This window comes from Microtus pennsylvanicus, chromosome 4 (genome assembly GCF_037038515.1).
Source record: "Microtus pennsylvanicus isolate mMicPen1 chromosome 4, mMicPen1.hap1, whole genome shotgun sequence".
NCBI lineage: Eukaryota > Metazoa > Chordata > Mammalia > Rodentia > Cricetidae > Microtus > Microtus pennsylvanicus.
In genome coordinates, this window is record NC_134582.1 from 36,914,986 (window position 1) to 36,933,730 (window position 18,745).

General features: G+C 44.4%; 1 protein-coding gene across 1 annotated transcript; it reads left to right on the plus strand.

The window, feature by feature from the left end:
• Positions 1 to 4,356: 4,356 nt before the first annotated feature.
• Cdo1 (cysteine dioxygenase type 1) lies at positions 4,357 to 18,203 on the plus strand. Its single transcript, XM_075968706.1, has 5 exons — positions 4,357 to 4,792; positions 8,803 to 8,880; positions 11,695 to 11,849; positions 16,133 to 16,302; positions 17,737 to 18,203. The coding sequence occupies exons 1-5, from the start codon at positions 4,623 to 4,625 to the stop codon at positions 17,764 to 17,766; spliced, it is 603 nt and encodes a 200-aa protein (XP_075824821.1). The 5' UTR covers positions 4,357 to 4,622; the 3' UTR covers positions 17,767 to 18,203.
• Positions 18,204 to 18,745: the final 542 nt, after the last annotated feature.

An 18,745-nucleotide genomic window follows, 5' to 3' on the forward strand; every position in this document is an offset into this window, starting at 1 on the left:
CACGAATATTCCACGCCTATCCTTCAAATTATTTATGCCAGGGATTTCATAATGAGTTTTCAAATATTTAGAACATATAGCAAATTAAAGTGATTTGTTGCTAATCAAAATAAGATTGAATTCTTCCTGAAGGCTGATTTTTAGAAGTTTTAACTTTAAAGATTTTGGTTTTTTCTTTTCATAATAAATGTTTTAATTTATGATTTATTATTATAAATTAAATATTTATTATTTATTATATATAGTCTTCTGCCTGCATGTGTGCCTGCAGGCCCAGAAGAGGGCATCAGGTCTCATTGCTGATGGTTGTGAGCCATCATGTGGTTGCTGGGTATTGAACTCCGGCCCTGTGGAAGAGCAGCCAGTGCACGCTAATCCCAGTGCTTGGGAGGCAGAGGCAGGCAGATCTCCGTGAGTTTAAGGCCAGCCTGGTCTATAGAGCAAGTTCCAGGACAGATCCCAGATCCCAAAGTTACACAGAGAAGCCTTGGGGGTGGGAAGAAAACAAAATTGTAAGCTGTGCCTCAGATTACTAACTTTAGTCAGCCAGTTTACTTGTGTGTAACTTAACGGTAGGGTAGCATTACATACTGCAGGAGTATGAAGATGAAAACGGCTTGTTAACGAAGCTCCCACTTCATTGTCCAGGTATTGTAATATGCTGAGCAAGCTTCGGGCAGGAAGAGAGCTGGCTCTAGGAAACTGACTGATGGGAAAGCTGAGAAAACTTACCTTACTGTACTCACCACGGCAGTTTGCAGCCTGACAGGATTTGTTACTCCCTGGCTTGCCTGTTCTTTGTTTCCTTGCCTCCAAGGATTCACTAACTCTTCACTCCTTCAAGCCCCAGCTCCTTCAGGGTCTAATTGGGACTTTGAACTCTTCCTTACAGTCTTGAGTGACTCAGGAGACCCTCCTCCTCCTAAGAACACGTGAGAAAGCCACGACCGTGACAGCGCTTAGCTGTGTGCTGCTGCGGCATACATGTCCCCATCACTCCATGATGGTGTGCTGCTGCGGCACACATGTCCCCATCACTCCATGATGGTGTGCTGCTGCGGCACACATGTCCCCATCACTCCATGATGGTGTGCTGCTGCGGCATACATGTCCCCATCACTCCATGATGGTGTGCTACTGCGGCACACATGTCCCCATCACTCCATGATGGTGGGGCCTGCAGGTGGAAAGGAGGGCTGCTTCTGTTTCTTTTCCCTGACTGAATTAAGAGGGATTTAACTTCAAAAGGAACAAGGAAGGAAATCTGTAGCTTTCGTACAGCAGAAGGTAACAGAAAAAAAAAACAAAACAGTTGCAACACATGGAGAGGTTAATGATGTTAATATATGGATTCGTTCTGGATAAGGCAAACACTAATCAGCAAAACACCACAGGGCCTGGCGTAACAGTGATAGAGTTCTGGGTGATCCCTAGCACCCCAAATAATTAAAAAGTGGAAAATGACTAATGAATGTGGGAAGACCTTAGGTGGTTAAAGAAAAATCTAAAAACTGCAGATACTAATCATTGCCTTTGATCCATGACACCTGCAGTGGAGTAGCCAGATTCCTACTTAAATGTAAGTCCTACAGGTTTGGGGGCATTGGGTTTTGGGTTTTGTTGTTGTTTTTCTTGTTTTAGAAATACTGGAAAGTGGAAAACAAAAGCATTGGGCAGCACTGGTTTCGCTTGCTGTCTTCAGTGCATGAGAGATCAAACGTGAACGGCCATGAGGAGAATCTTAGAATTTAACTCCCACAGTCCTTTCACATCACAGGAAATGGATACTAATCCTAACATTGGTTACTTCGAGTCTGTCCAGTGTGAAATGGCTCTTTTTACAGAGCTACCTGTAACAAGCCAGTCCACATTCCTGGCTCTCCCGTGGGATTCACAAACCATGCCAATCGGCCTTTCTCCGGTCTTTCCATCTTTACTCATCTTCCAAACCAGCTCATCTGTCTGCAGATCCTGAGAGCTTCCCCTTCAGAACTTGTTAGCGCTCAGCCATTGTCTCCTCTAGCTCCTCTACCCTGCCGAATCCATTGGACCTGCAGCCCTCCTCCCTTCTCCACAGTCGGCCAGTCACAGCCAGTCTGTGCTCTGAATTCAGACACTAAGATTGTGTCCATTCCAAGGACTTTTGTCCTTGGTTTTCCTCCTCTTGGAAGAGTCTCCTCCAAGTTAAATGCACTTGACCTCTCTGGTTCCTGCTCAAACGTCACTTTTAAGGACATCTTCCCCGAACACCCTCTAAACTGGCAATTCCTCACTACCCAGCTTCCCCTGCTTTGTATTTCTCCACTGTGTATACTGCCAGTGTCTGTCCATCTCTCCATGTACATTGCTGTGACTCAACCCTCCCCTTAGACTATCACCCATCTGAGAACAGTAATTAAAACATAGGGAATTTGGATTGTGTGAACAAGCTTGGCTCAGAGTACATGCTTTTTTAATGTTTTGCATTCGTGGGTAGACACATTATTTCCAGAACTCTATTACTTGTAGCTCCTTTCTCTTGGAGTGCTGTCCCAGTGGCAGTATCTGACAAAACTACAGCCGTTGCCCTTAGTAACAGATCTAACTGAATCTTGACATTTCACTTATATAAATAAAAATAATGCAGGTGACTATCACAAGCTGACTTATACAGTCCCTTAGGAAGAATTCAGCTGCCCTTTACCAACAATAGCATTGTCCTAGCCACTTGCCAGCTCTCTCACCACCTTTTCTGTGTACCTCCCAACATGCACAAAGCACGGTGTGCTAGGAATTGACGGAGATGGGAGGTGTTGGCAGTCCTGGTGGCCTGTGTCTGTAGTTACATCTCATGGGAAGCTGATGATGTAAGCCAACTGCGACCCCGGTCAGCCTGGGCAACAATAGACCTAATTTCAAAAGAGTCCTGCACATCCTAGTCCTTCCTCTCTGATTCTTGTCAAAGAACCGGGCGGTGGTGGTGCACGCCTTTGGTCCCAGCATTTGGGAGGTAGAGGCAGGAGGATATCTGAGTTGGAGGCCAGCCTGGTCTACAGAGGAAATCCAGGTCAGGCTCCAAAGCTACAGATAAACCCAAGTAAAGGCGGGGAGGGAGTTGTACTTTTCCTATAAAATCGGGATGGGGGTATGGACAGGCAATAAAGTCATGAATGAATGGAAGAGAGAATGAGGGAACTCAGAACAATGGAAAGTAAAAGAAGTTTTGAGTAAGCTATAAAGTTTCATGTAAACTCGATCCCAGATGCCTTAGAGAAGCTTTCAGAGAACCCCACAAAGCTGTTTTGTGTGTTTTGTTTTTTTCTGCCTTTTGTTATTTGTTTTGTTGCTTGCTTGTCCACAAACAGCAATTGGGCTAGGATTACAGTTGAGACATGTGTGCTGTGATAGCATTAGACAGGGGTGTTCCAAACCATGCAGCTCAAGTAAATATTAACGTGTGGACAGTGACAGGGGTGGGGGTACAGAAGTCTATACCTTTAATAATCCAAATCATCATTTATAATGAAAGAATGAATATATACTTTGAGCTGTGTCTGTTCCTTTTTCAGCCACATGTAACCCCTGCTGTTCCCAGAGCATGCTAAGTGCAAGGGGGTAGAACTCTTTGTGTGTATGTGCCTAGAATTTAAGGATTCAAGTCATCCAATTGCAGTCTTTTAAATGACTGTACACTGACGAACATCACCACCACCAGCCCCGCAAAAGGCCCAGTCCACCATCTCTTAGTCTCCCAAGTGCTGGGATTAAAGGCCTGTGCCATCACCACCGGCTCTTTGCACTGGATATATTTTACCAAGCGATGTATAAGATCAAAGCCCCTGGTCTTACTAAAAGCTCAAGTCAAATATTAATCCACAGTACACTACTGTACATTTGAATTTAAAAAGAGAAAAACCCGAGCACTCTGGAGGCAGAAGCAGGCCGGACCTCTGAGATCAAGGGCTACAGCCAGCCAGCGCTATGAAATGACTCTCAAAGCAAAGATTAATTATCACCTAGCCCGGGGCTTGTATGTGGGCCGTTTATAGTCACCTAACAATTACTGTGGCCAGGGAATGGATTCATCGTTCATCTTCCCGACCACCTTAGCTGCATTTGGAAGATGGGTTCCATTTCCTCAGTATCCACCCCTCCGAGACCTAAAACCCACAGGCATTCATTGTAAACCAAGCCCTGGAAAGGGATGGGATGGGCGGCCAAAATCCGCCGCTAAGGCGGGGAAGAAATTGCTCATATAGAGCAAGGGCCACAGTGGGGCTTCTGAGAGCTGGCGCGCACAGGCAGCAGGGTCCTGTGCCAGAGCCTTCCCGCTGGCGCTCTCCAGCTCCAGCCCCTTTCTCAGGTCTCTCCGCCTCACTCCACCCCCTGAAGGCGGTTGGTACGTTCTGCAGGACTCGAAGAGCTTAAAAAGGGCCCGGGAGGGCGGATTCCTCAGCTTTGGTCTTGACCGGTGCGGTGCACTAGGCTGGTCTCCGGTGACTCCTAGACCTGAGTCTCAACACCCTTGCGAGCCTTTAGTGCGGTGGGTCCCGGGCGTCCCGGGTCCTGGGTGTGTCGGGTGTCCAGCCTGCAGCCGGGGTCCTCCGCAGCCGGCCTGGAGGGGGGTGCCGCAGCCCTGCGGGATGGAAGGGACGAAGCTGCTGAAGCCCCGGACCCTGGCCGACCTCATCCGCATCCTGCATGAGCTCTTCGCGGGCGACGAGGTCAACGTAGAGGAGGTACAGGCTGTGCTGGAGGCCTATGAGAGCAATCCCGCCGAGTGGGCTTTGTACGCCAAATTCGACCAGTACAGGTGAGCGTGCCCGGCCTTCTGCAAAGCTAGGTCCCCGCAGTCGGAAGGGAGGTCCCCGCACCACTCTCAGGTTTTCCGCTGTCTCCCGCAAAACCCCGCCACCCCCAGCCCTAGTCTCCAACACAGCAACACCACGCCCCACCTCCGCAGCCGTCTCTGGCACAGCACTAAGAGACCCCTCCCGCCACCTGGCACGCTGGAGCTCCCGCCGGGCAGCCGCCTGGGACTGACGGCAGATGGTCGGAGAACACTCCCGGAGATCACCCTGGGTGCTGGTGGGACCCAACACAGCCCCAAGTCAGTCCTTTGTCCCTGACCCTGGAACAGCGCAAGGGTTTTGCGAACTGTTCCTATCCAATGTTAGTTCTTCCACCCCACTTTCACCACCCCGACTAAGGATTGGCTCGCACACTTGTCAGATTTTGTAAATTGGGCACACCGCGGCTTTTGCAGCCACCCAAGCCTTTGGCCTTCTCTCTCCCTTGTTTCCCAGAACCTAGAAGGTAAAACTAAATAAAGACCGCTACTTTCCGGACCTGCTTGAGTCTGGTAGGCTGAGACCTTTGGAAGCTTTGACTTAAGGATTAAGTCTGCTCGTCAGCCCTCAGGAGCCAGAGCTCTTAAGGTTTCTGTGTGGAAGAAAGAGCAAGCCTCAGTGCTTGCGCTTGATAGACTGGCTGGTAGGAGGAAGCTGGCTGGAGGAAAGGGTGGCAAGAACGGGACTTCTCGGAAGTTCTCTCCTTAACATGTAACAAAGTTCTGTCAGCAAGGGCTGTTTCAACAATATTTTTAAACTTAAAGTAGTAAAAACTAAGGACAAGAAGGGTGGCATTTTGTGTTTGGGAAGTGGTCTGAAGCGTTTCCTTTGATTCTGGTCACTCAGGTCTGGGCTGGGTCCCGCAAGGGTACACCTGAGATGTCTATTTAAATGCTGGCAGGTAATTGCCCGTTTGTGGACCAAGTGCTCCTCCAGTCAGGTCACACGGTGTGAGAAGAAGCTGTTCTTATCTCAGTGTTACAAGCAAAGAGCAGAGGAAAAGGAGTTGGGTATCCTACACAAGGTCGTTTCCCCGTCTTTGTTTAGGAGCCTACAACGAACAAGGCTGCCTACAGCGCCTTTGGCCTGAAAAACTTTTATAGCTCCATATATGCAGGTGTTTAAAATAAAAATCAAATATTTACTGAAAATCATCCACAGTTTTTTTTTAATTTGGCATACATATAATTCTATCATTTATTAAAGATTAAAGCAAATGTGTATGTTAATGAGGAGTGCTTGTTTATTTTTACATGAATCTTGGTCCAATATTTGTTGTTTTGATTTTGCATTTGAATGAAATATTATTAAGCATGAAAAAGAACTGAGGCTGGGCATGCTGCTTGCCCTTGGGAGGTGGAAGCAGGTAAACCTCAGCTGCCCTGTGTGCTCACAGCCTGGGCTACATGAAAACTCCACAAAAATGCCATATCCTTCACACATGCATGCCCGAACACACACATGACACACACAATAATAATACATTTTTTAAAAACTGGTTGCTATGGCGTCATGCGATGACACAGGCAAGTGCTGCCAGTTACCAGTTTATTACGCATGACATTTTATTTGGTATTAATTTGGGGCTGTACCTTCAGGAATCTTACACTGTTCCGATCTTCTATGCGCCCACATTCCTCTGTGCAATGCACAATTTAAGAAGCTGGACTGTAAACCTCCAGGCAATTTCCTCTAGACCTGTGACAAATTCTTCTGTTACTGTAACATATCTGGAGACATAGCATTGTCCAAGTGAAATTAGTCAGGTTTGTGGCAACAGCGCCTGCTCTCCAGAACAATGGCATTGCCAGGGATCTCTCCCTACATCCAAGCACAGCTCCTTTGTGGGAGCCTAGGCAGTTTGGATGCTCAACTTGCTAGACCTGGATGGAGGTGGGGGTTCCTTGGACTTCCCACAGGACTGGGAACCCTGATTGCTTTTTGGGCTGAGGGGGGGGGGGACTTAATTGGGGGAGGGGAAGGAAAATGGGAGGCAGTGGCGGGGAAGAGACAGAAATCTTTAATAAATAAATTTAAAAAAATATTTTTGAAATAACAAAATAAAAAAAAAAGATAGAGGTGAAGTCCTGGGTGGGATATGGGTGGACTATAGAGAGAACAAGAGACAGAGAGTTCTATTGTATTGTCCTTGGTGCCCAGAAGGATTCCAATCTGACCTGGGGGTGGGAGCAAGGCTATGTGTGTTCCTTTCAGTATATCCAGACGGTGGGTTCTTTGGAGAAGTGGGGTATTAATACAGGAACTCTGTTTACTGTGGCTTAAAGGCTGTGTGTACAGCCCCTTCCTGGGTCATAAGGTATAAGGGAGACTAACAGCTAAAAAGAAAATAATAGTACCTGGCAACTCTCCAGAGACCCATGGCCTGCACGCACTGGGCCCTGAGCCTGGGGGACAGAAGGAAGGACAGGACAAGAGGAAAGCTGCAGTGCATGGGGAGCTTGGGTTAACAGATGACGGAGTGAGCAAACAGTACCAAGCAAATGTGTACAACGCTTCCTTGCCCATAGAGACAGCGGTCTAAAACGGGTGTCACAAACATCAGACACTGCTGGCCAAATGCTGACAACAGGATCACTGGACCAAATTACAACTTAAGAGTTCAAGTGTCCGTAGGATAGTTGTTTTGGTTTTGATGGTTTTTTTTTTTCTTGACAGTTATAATAGTAAAAGGTTTGGCAGTATTCTGACCTAATGTAGCCTTTGTTCTGGTATTTACTTCAAGCCTCGGCTTATTTGTGCTTTTGAATGTGTTTGTATCAGGGCTTTAGCAGTAAAACTGGGCAGAGTTCTAGAACAGTCCTTTAATGAAACTTCAGTCCTCAAAAGCTACTAGAAGGGAAAAAAAATCCCAAAACAATAGCAACATTCTTCTCTGGGTAGTAATGAACTCTCCAGATACCTTCCATGAGAACACTACTTTTTACTAGTTTGAGACTGATAAGCATGGAGAAACAGGAGATTCCCCCCCCCCCCCCGGTATCATTTCATGCTGGTATTAAAGACTAAATTGCTACCTCAGGAAAGTCAGCGAATCAAAATACAGAAAGGTTTTGTCATTCTTTCTAGACCAGAAAAAAATAAAAGTACACAACGCAGAAAAGTCAAAGCTCAGCTGTGAAAACAGTTTTTATTTGTTCTGGGCTCTGAATTCGAAAACCATGTTCAAGTTTTATTGAGGTGGAAGCTGGGGGCTGGGATTCATGCTCCTGTGCACAGTGAGTTAGGGGGTCCACTTTGAAAGCCCCAGAGCAGCTTGGCCATTGGTAGGCATCTGCCTTTCCTGGGAAATGTATCTGGAGGCTAAGTACTGCTTTCTTTGAATAATGCCTCCCTTGTTTTCAAAAACAGAAAGTGCATATTGAAGTGGCTCACAATTTGACTGGGCTGAAGGAAGCAAGCAGTGCTTGTTATTTTCAGGTGGCTTTGTGGTCAAAACTGAACTATGGATTTAACTCAGGAATACGCATTAGCATTGAATGGCCGTGAGCTATTAGTAGTGAGAGAAAGGGGTTTGTTCAATTAGCTTGTATGGCTCCGTGCTCTTTCCTTTCCTTGATAGTTTCTGACAGTTTCTTTGGTTTGGTTTGGTTTTGGTTTTTCTCCTTGGCTGTTTTTGTTTTGTTTTGATTTTATATTTCCCTTATTCTTGTTTTGTTTTTAAAAGAACAAATCCCAATCCCTACAAATGGCTTCTTCTGAACTTTTACATTTGAATGAAAGATTATGAAACAGAAAAAAAAAAAAAAGTAAGGTTGGGCATAAGTGATGCTTGGAATCCCAGCCCTTGGGCATGGAGATAGGGGGACCAGGAGTTCACAGCCTGGGCTACATGAGACCATTGTTTAAAATGAGAATATTAGTAAATAAAAGTAGATGACACCGTGTTATGATTCTTTTTTCTAGTACTTATCTCAGCAGCCAGACTCAGACTGGCATATGTCTGTCTTTTCAGGTACACTCGCAATCTTGTGGATCAAGGAAATGGGAAGTTTAACCTGATGATCCTGTGCTGGGGAGAAGGGCACGGCAGGTAACACAGCCACTCGCTCACTCAGTCCTGGCTTTCCCTTTGAAAACTCCGCCCTCCGGCATCCTTCCACCCTCTGGGGTTCTTTCTTACTCTTCTTTGATAAATCTATGGTTTGGCTGGCCATGGTGGCACACACCTTTAAACCCAACATAAGAGCCAGCAGGTGGATCTCTGTGAGTTAGAGAAAGTTACAAAACGCCATATGTCCCTACTGTGAAGTAACATTTCGGTGTGTACACTATACTAATGTGACTATGTGTCTGTGATACTTTGTTAATGAAGTTGAGGTTAGATCCACATTGTTTTCTGTTTTGCACATTTTGTCAACTTCATTTTGTCAACTTCTTGAAGACCAGAAATCACAGAAATCCACCTGCCTCTGCCTCCCTGAGTGCTGGGATTAAAGGCGTGTGCTACCACCACCCAGCTGTTAAATGCTTTTATAATGTGTTTTAAAATAGGTATTTAATAATCTCAAGGTTCAACTAGTATTAGGTTGTGATATACACAATGAGTTCTAGGACAGCCAGGGGTACATAGTAAGACTCATGGTAAGTCTCAAAATAAATATTCAAAAGTAAACCTGTATTCTACAATGCCAGGACTCAACTGCATGTCTCATGCATACTAAGTAAGCAATCTACCCTCTAACACTGAACTAACACCCCAGCCCCATTCACAGTATTTCTTACAGTGTCTGGCCTAGTGTTTGAACAATGAGAGCTCCAGGCTAGTCACCAACTTCACAAGGACTAGCAATTCACATTTAGAGTTATTTGTTTACATTGTCCACTAATCTCAGCATGGAATTAGCACGGGGGTAGGAGTCAGGCATGAACTACATACATTAAAATCACCCCTCATCTCCTCCCTCAGCAAGCAAAATGGCTCAGTGCATAAATGCGCTCGCCCCCAAACTCGATGATTCTCCCCAATTACTGGAATCCACAGAGAAAGCCAACTCTTACAAGTATATGCACATACACAGAGAGACGGGGGGGATAAATAAACAAACCAAAAAGAATATAAAAAATAAAAATAAGTCCTCCACTCCAAATGAGTAGTAGTAATTCAGAGGAAGCAAATAGTCACCTTAATTCGACATCTCTGTCTCCTATGGAGTTAAACTGTTTTTGGAACTGTGCTTAACCCTGACCTTTGACCTTTGTGGCATGTGAGATGTGTCAACAACTGTGGGACCAAAGACCAAACTGGCAAGATTTGGAGCTAGAAAAACGTCACAAATTCAGAAAAATTCTGTCCACCTCTAGTTAATCGTTCAACTTCTTTACCAGGAAAGCAACTTAAACTGACACCAATACTTTTCAAATCTGTTTCCTTGTCTTTAGTTTGCACATTGGTCAGCTTTGTTGCCAACTGAATAATAACTGTATTTTTACACAGATCTCTCGGGTTCTGTCAAAACAATAACCAGACCCGTTTTGGTGAGAGAAAAGAAATGCAGATTTCCGAGGTTTAGGATGTTAGGTCCATAGGGAACATTTGCTGATGAAATGGGGTAGGGGTCATTCTCAGTGCTTTTTAAAAACAGATCAGCAGGGATAGGGCTAGTCTGTGGGCACAAGGAACAGTTCTTTTTATGACACATTAAACATTACCAGAATTCAACGGGATGCAAATGCTAAAAATTATATACATTTACAGATTTTATTCAACCTTGTCCCTGTTATGACCTCATATGCCTAAATTGTTGGCTCTAAGATCACATGAATAAATTCCTTTTCACTTAATATGCAGTTTGCTTTCTCCCACCACTATTGGAAGATCATCCCAGGTAGGCTACTCCAAGCCTGTAAGATGTTAACGCTGTGTATACATTACATCATCATTTCAGTATAGTGAGTATGCTATGCTCACGTACACATTCTCCCACCCACACAAAGAAGAAAAGAGGAAAAGCCTATGGGGAAAAACATAAAATATCAAGTGATCCCAATATGGTACAATTATTACAAATGACTGTCTTCATCCTTTTCAAAATATCTTTAATAAACCCTTCCTCCTGTGTGCCCATGCATGCGTGCATGTGTGCGTGTGTGGGGGATGCCAGAGATAAAATTCAGAATCTCACATACATGTGAGCCCTCCTCCACTTCTAATATTCTTTCATTATCAGTTATAGCACAGTTTATATGTCTTATTAAATGCTGCGTTTCCTGGGCATTGTGTCGCACCTGGAACCCCAGCAAGCCTGTAATCCTCCCTCCTAAGGCAGGAAAAGCATGAGTTCTAGCCCGGCCTTAGCTGTGTAATGAGACCTGTCTCCAAGACAACGATCAGCAAAACAAAAAGACAAAAACAAACAAACCAAACAACTGTATGGGGGGGGGGGGGAAGGTTTCTGGGTTTGTGTTTTGTTACCAGATTACAGTTATAACATTTTTAAAAATGTAAGCCAATCTTTAGTGAGAGTTAACATCTAAACTGTTAACTACATGCCTTGCTGTGGACGCTGTGTTGTTACTGTGCCCGGAACCATCGTGCTGAAGTCTACGGCTAGATGTAAAACACAGCAACTGAAGTGAATCTGGTTGAGAGCTTCCTAAGGGTGTATCAGTTTCCGCCCAGTCAGTGGAGTGCTGGACCAACTACTGAATTCATTTGTCATTCTGTGCTCATATAGCAGTATCCATGACCACACGGACTCCTGAATTCATGTCTCATTCTGTGCTCATATAGCAGTATCCATGACCACACGGACTCCTCTGAATTCATGTCTCATTCTGTGCTCATATAGCAGTATCCATGACCACACGGACTCCTGAATTCATGTCTCATTCTGTGCTCCTATAGCAGTATCCATGACCACACGGACTCCCACTGCTTTTTGAAGATGCTGCAAGGAAACCTAAAGGAGACATTGTTTGCCTGGCCTGACAAGAAATCAAATGAGATGATCAAGAAGTCAGAAAGGACCTTGAGGGAAAACCAGTGTGCCTACATTAATGGTAACATCCTATTCTTTGTCTAGGAGAACGCAGGAACTGCTGAACTCTTATCTATGCATGTTGATGGGAAATAGTTGCAATCTGGCCTGAACACAATGTGTTTCTAAGACTTTAAAAGCAGGGTTGGAATTATTCACTCAAAACATATGCATGAAGATTGTCATTCATTGGAAAGTTGTTTACCCCGTCGAAACTTAGAACAAAGAGAGCGGGATATGAATTTATACAAAAGAGTCGTGTCTACTTGCAAAATGTATAGTGTGTGTGTATCAGAAAATGCAAGGACGTGTTCTGGAAGAGATTAAGAACATTAGCCAGTGCCTATTTTTGTAAACCGCATGCAGCATACCTAAAAGACTTTTCTCAAGGGAAATTTTGTAATGTATATTGTTGGGCAATGACTTAGTGATATCGTACCAAGAATTTGTTCTTTCCCCCAATGTCTTCTGGAACAGCCAAATGCTCCCCAGGAGAGGCAGTGAATTTATTTATGTTTCTGAAAAGGACCATAACGTTCCCAAAGTTCATTAAAACATATGAGAGTCATAATGTTTTCATGTATAGATGAGATTGCCAGTACATATGAAGATTAAATAACTTGTCTGGAGTCACTCCGGTTTTAAATATTTAGCCAGTATTTGAATGCATGCAGTTCAAGTCCAAACATATGCTTTTAATCAAAAAACTGGCCTGCTTATATAAAATAAAATATTATAGCTTCCCCTGGCAAACACAGCATTTCCTTCGTATATCTTAAAGTCTAGTATTGACCTTGCTACTTGGCTTAAATTTATTAGATTATTAGTTTAGGAATGCAGATCACTTACAGAGATCAGATTGTGTGGGAAACGTTTTCTCTTGTATTCACTTCACACGAGTCTGTCGGGTTCCCCTGTAGACATTTTCATTTTTCTCAAATGTTTGAGGGTTGCTATATAGAAGGCGCACACCGGCTTTATAAGAACAGGCTTGTCACTTATACCCTAGCGCAGTAAAGCTAAACGTCTTTTAGGGTAATCACTTTCAGCTGGACCCAGAGTCTCTAAGAATGTACATTCCATCTGGAAAAGAGCTCTGTCAGGGGTCTCCAGTGAAGAAGCCTGTAGCAGCCAAACATACGGGTGAAGGAGGGAGATGCAGGTAAAGGGGTAAAAGATTTTGGTGAGGACCTAATGAACTCTGAAAGGACAGCAGTGGTCCCCACCCCAGGAGGAAAGTGAGTCCTGGTTCCTTATCCATAGAAGTGTTAAATTCTGGTTGCTAATGTTAATTTTTGCCAATCAGCGAAAGGTGGGGTGTACTATTTTTGTAGACTAATTAGTGAAAAACATTAAACGCTTTCCAACCTCTGATGTTTACAGATTAGGGGCAGACATGGGTATGATAGGGAAAGGTTCCCTGTCCAGGGAAAGGTACAGCTCTTGTGGAGAGTAGAAACTTGAGGAATGGGGGCAAACGGAAAGGAAGAAGGAAGATAAGCTTGGGCAGGATGTAGTAGGAGACCGTAAACAAGATCAAGACACAAGGCTCCGCAAGCAGCAGAGAGACGAGCTCTCGCCCATCAGCAGAGCTGTAGCTGGGAATGTCTTTACACATCCAGGAGTAACAGACAACATAGGCGGAAGTGAGCAGAGAACCGGGACAGACGCTCAGGAGCCTGTTTCAAGCGGGAGAGGTCCAGAGAACGTTGACAGAAACACCAAGAAAAGTCCAGCGTGACTGTAACAGAGGGAGTACAGACACATAGGGGAGAAAGAGGCAAAGATTCAAATGCTGATACTGTGAGGCTCATATAGGAACCTTGGGCTCTTCTAAAGGACAGGTGATTTGATCTGAGGGCCTTCGATTGTTCATCATGAGCCAGCTGGTGTGGACACCTGCAATTAGAAAAGCAAAATGTTATTCGTATACAGCATTCAGTGTTAACTGTTAATGCTCATTCCAGATTGTGCATAAGCAGGCACTAGATCGTCTTGGTTTTCCTACGGCACAGTGTTCATGTACAGCGTAACTCTAGCACTCAAGAGGCTGAGGCAGGAGGATTTGTTTTCTGCAAGTTTGAAACAAGCCTGGGTTCAATGTTAACCTCAGAGACACAGAGAAATTCTGAAGGTTGGGCCAGGCATAGTGGCACAGCACTAAGAAGCAGAGGTAGATGATCTCTGTTACTTTGAGGCCACCCTGGTCTACATAGTGAGTTCCAAGACAGCCAGAGTTACATAGTGAGACTCTGTCTTGAAAAAGCAATGAGAGAGGTGGGGGGGGGGAGGGGAGAAAGAGAGAGAGAGAGCACACTGGATTTTTAAATCTTCCTGGACATAATTGCCCTGTCTAGACTGGTTATTTCTAAGCCAGGGTTCACAGTCAGCCTTCCCTTTGCTTTTTTTCTGCATTTGAGCTTATTTCCCGAGTTCATGTTGCCTTTGTTCTTGATTCACATCCTTGTTTGGGTAAGCGTCTCTTCCGGTGTCTCTCTAGGGAAGGCGTCATGGATGCTAGATTTTTGAGACTTCCTAATATCTAAAACACAAAACCCCATATTCGAATCTTATAACTTGATGGATAAACTAGCTGAATTTGGGTTGTGACCTCAGAAGCCTCTGTCTTCGTCTTTAGTGTATCCTGTCCCTGACCCTGTTGAAAGGGGACAAGTGGTCATTCTGACTCTTAACTCCTTCTCTGAAGTCTCTTCTGGAAATGTTTGGGATCTTCTCATGTGGCACCTTCATCTGTCCCTTTCTGTCCCACAGTGATAAGGTCACCTAAGGATTCCTCGTTCTGCCAGGTGCTTGGTTTCTCTCGGTTTGACCACATGAGCCTCAATCCAAGAAATATCCTCAAGCCGTCCCTATGAGCTGTGTTTCTGAAAGGCCTCTTGTTTGGATATTGAGCTCCCTGAACTTGTCCTTTGATCTTTGTCCCCTTTATTATTTTCATCTTTGTCCTTTGATTTTTTTTTTAATTGACCTCAACTTTTTCTACCAGCCCTTCTGTTCAGGTTTTATTTTATTTGGCAATTCTCCTGCCTCTGCCTCTTCAGCATGCCCTACAGACATGCATCACCACATCCAGCAGTCTTTTTATTTTGAGAAGCCTTTTTGAGGCTGGGGTTGTAGTTCAGCTGGTAGAGTGTTTGCCCAGCATGTCTGCACAAAGTCCTCGGTTCAACCCTACCCCCAAATAAAGCAGCCCCAGACTTGGGGTGGGGCTGAAGAAAGGAAGATCAGAAGGTCAAGGTGACCATGAGCTGCATGAAACCATCTCTCAAGAAATAAATAAGCAAAAACAAAAAATCTTTTGATTCCTGCCCCCCCCCCCGGTGTTTTGTCTCAGTTAGAATGCTAATAATAGACTTCCCCAGGTCTTCTCAGTGTCCTGTTTCAACTTGCTTTTCCAGGCTGCTCAAGCCCCCCTCTGTCTTCTGTACTAGAGGCTAATTCAGTTGTGTGCTCATGTGTAAAATCCAGGGACAAAGAAGTTCACTGGTGTCTCTGTGCACAGGACGGGGCTTGTTGACAGGATCGCTCTCTGGGGGTCAGGCAGAGCCCTTTAGCAGAGGAACTGCTGGTGGCAGGATGGGGAGGGCTTTTCTGGTGAGACTCCTTACGGAGGTGCCCGCATCTCTGCCTGGAGAAAGAAGTCCTGGATGATGCTGGCTGGTGAAGGAAGCAAGACCCTTGCCATTCACATGTGGCTTGTTGCTTCATTCACTCGCTTGTAACCTGGTATCCACCAGTCCCGAGTTCAGCCACGGTACTTTTTCTAGATAGCCAATCTCTGTCTTCTACAGGGGTTGGGAGTGTGTGTGTGGGGGGGGGTGGTGGTGAAAGGATTTGAGACCCTACTTCCTAAACAACCTTTCAACCTGTCAGTGTATTAGCCCTGTCTTCACTTGTTTCCAGAAAGTGCCTGGGGCTGCCAATTCCTGATCTGTTTGAGAGTTTCAAATTATAGATTCTTTCTTGGTTTTCCCCCTGAATGGTTTAGGGTTTTGTTTTCTTTTCCCTAATGAAACTATCTTTTAAGCTTTCAGGTTCTTACAAATGCTTTCTTTTTTTCCTCCCTATATTGTATCTAGTTTTAGTCTTTCACTGTAATGTGAGATGGTTTGCAGTAAGAATGCCTGCGTGGCGCTTTCTATCCATAACAAGGAAATTAAATCTAATGTACATTCATGCCATATTCATCGATATCAGTTAAAGACTGTGGGTGGTTAGGAAACTCTTTGCCTTCAGCCGCCATCTCCATCTCTCCGCTGTTTCCCGCCCCCTTTGTCTGCACAGATTCCATTGGATTACATCGGGTGGAGAACGTCAGCCACACGGAGCCTGCTGTGAGCCTTCACCTGTACAGCCCGCCTTTCGATTCGTGCCACGCCTTTGATCAGAGGACGGGCCATAAAAACAAAGTCACCATGACTTTCCACAGCAAATTCGGAATCAGGACTCCATTTGTAAGTACTTTCCTGGGTTTGAATGACTTAGGAGGGACTACGGAGAGGGCTCCTGCAGGGGACCCAGATTCAGTTCTCAGGAGCCCCAACTGATTCTAGGACTTACATGAATTAGGAGATCTGATGCCAGTGTCCTCTTAGGATCTCTATGGGCAGCCATGCGCATTGTACACACACACACACACACACACACACACACACGTAGGCAAAACACTCATGCGCATAAACCTTTAAAAATGCATAACTTAGAGACTGCCAATAGTGTGTTTTGGCTTTTATTGCTGTAGGTTTATTTAATGTGCTGGAGAGATGGTTCTAGAGCTCATGGTTCTTACAAAGAACCATGGTTCCCAAGACTCATACCCAGCAGCTCACAACGGCCTTCAGCTCTAGCTCCAGGAAGATCCCATGCCCTGGTCAGCCTGGGCCCCTGTACTTACATGCACATACCTACACACATGTACAGATTATTTTAAAAATTATAAGCATTATTTAAGTATCACAAATCTAAGATATTCTTGAATGAAATCTCAGGGTAAAAATTCAGTCTATCCTTATTTCTTAAGCATTGGAGATACTTTATTATTTTTAATTAAATTAAATGCAAGGACTTGTTTTTGGGAAACTTCAAGATGTGTATTCACTCCTAAAGGAAATGTTTTCTCCACTTGGGAAATAAGACTGAAGACTTTATCTGGCCTGTTTCTCACTACTCTGACTTAATGTTTATAGGTCTAATTCACTGGGACAACAATACATTGCATTTGCTGAGACTGTTCTGAAGCCTGTGTTTTGACTGTCACGTATGCTAGCTAACTCATTGAGATGTGATTTTTTTTTTTTTTGGCCACAAAAATACTGTACTCTATGCTAAGACATTCTTCTTCAAGGAAAAGCATTCCCGCCCCCCATAAAGGCAACCAATATTGCTGTGGTAGGACAGTTTTCTGTCATTGGTGAAATAAATTGGAATGGTCTTCATTTAGTTATTAAGGAAGCATATGGCAACTTGTTAAGCAATAGTACATGGAAACAGGCTACCGTAATCCTCAGGTAACTTATTGCCCTGTTTTGCCTTTGTCTTCCACATCTGAAGCTCCAAAAGATACTCCTTTCACAGGAAGAAAGCCATGAAGCTCCACTGTCATAGCCAGGCTTTCAAGTTCTGCTTGAGAAACAAGACCACTTAGAACAGTGTTTCTCAACCTTCCTAATGCTGTTCCTCAGGTTGTAGTGACCCCAACCATAAAATTATTTTTGTTGCTACTTCATAACTGTGGTTTTGCTACTGTTTTGAATCATAACGTAAATATCGGTGTTTTCTGACAGTGTTTGGGGACTTGCAGCCCCTATGTTGAGAACCACTTACTTAGTACAAGCCTTCGTGTCTTGTACAAAATTTCTTACACGTCTTTCTCGTTTCCTTCCTTACAGCCAACTTCAGGCTCAGTGGAGAACAACTAAGGCATACCAAGCCCTGAGAAGTTTTGCTTCTGGCTCCTCAATGTTTACCTTGGACAGAGAGGCCGCCCAACATTTGCTGCCCAGTAACACAGCTAAAAAAGCCCACGCTCGAATCTACGGCAAAGTGGTCACTAAGGAAGCAAATGGTGTCCTAAGCTATGCAGGAGAAAATCTGTGTTCTTGGTATTTGATGAGAACTTTTTAAATCTGGATTTTATTTTTTCAAGCCTGTGTGACAAATTCCTATGCCGTTGGAGAATAGGAAAGCATATAGCAGCCTGCTGCTTGGTAGTAGACAGCAGCGGATGTGGAAATACGCATGTGCCCAGACCTCCTGCATGCAGAAAACTGAAACTGTCTCTAATGTGCTCCCCCCCCCTTTGTACTGCCACCAAATTGCCAAACTACTTTAATAAAACTGGATTTGAGAACAAGTAGACATTGCTTTTTTGATGCATATGCTATAAATCATCATATAAATGAGTTTCTTAGATTTAGATAAATTACAATGTGAAAAGCACTTTGGTTTAGGAGAGAGAGAGAGAGAGAGAGAGAGAGAGAGAGAGAGAGAGAGAGAGAGAGAGAGAGAGAGAGGTGTGTGTGTGTGTGTGTGTGTGTGTGTGTGTGTGTGTGTGACTCAAGGCTTCTTGCATGTTAGGTATGTACTTCACCACTGAGGTATACCCCCATCCCAAAAGATGTTTCTATGATAAAGGATTGTGAAGGCCCAGGAGATGCACTCAACAGTAACGTGGGGGTCTTATTTTCACTTACTGACAAGAATACCAACACAGAGGCGTTCTTACCTGAAAACTGCTTGAGTGTTTTTATTTGCATGAGTTCAAATGTGGTTTTGTATCCAACATTTAAATAGTGGAACATTATAAAAGAAGATAGATTCCTAACATCTTGAACCTTGAAGTTACCTGGCAACATTAGGCGAGGCTGTGTTTTCAGCTAGGCTGTTGTTCCCCCTCCC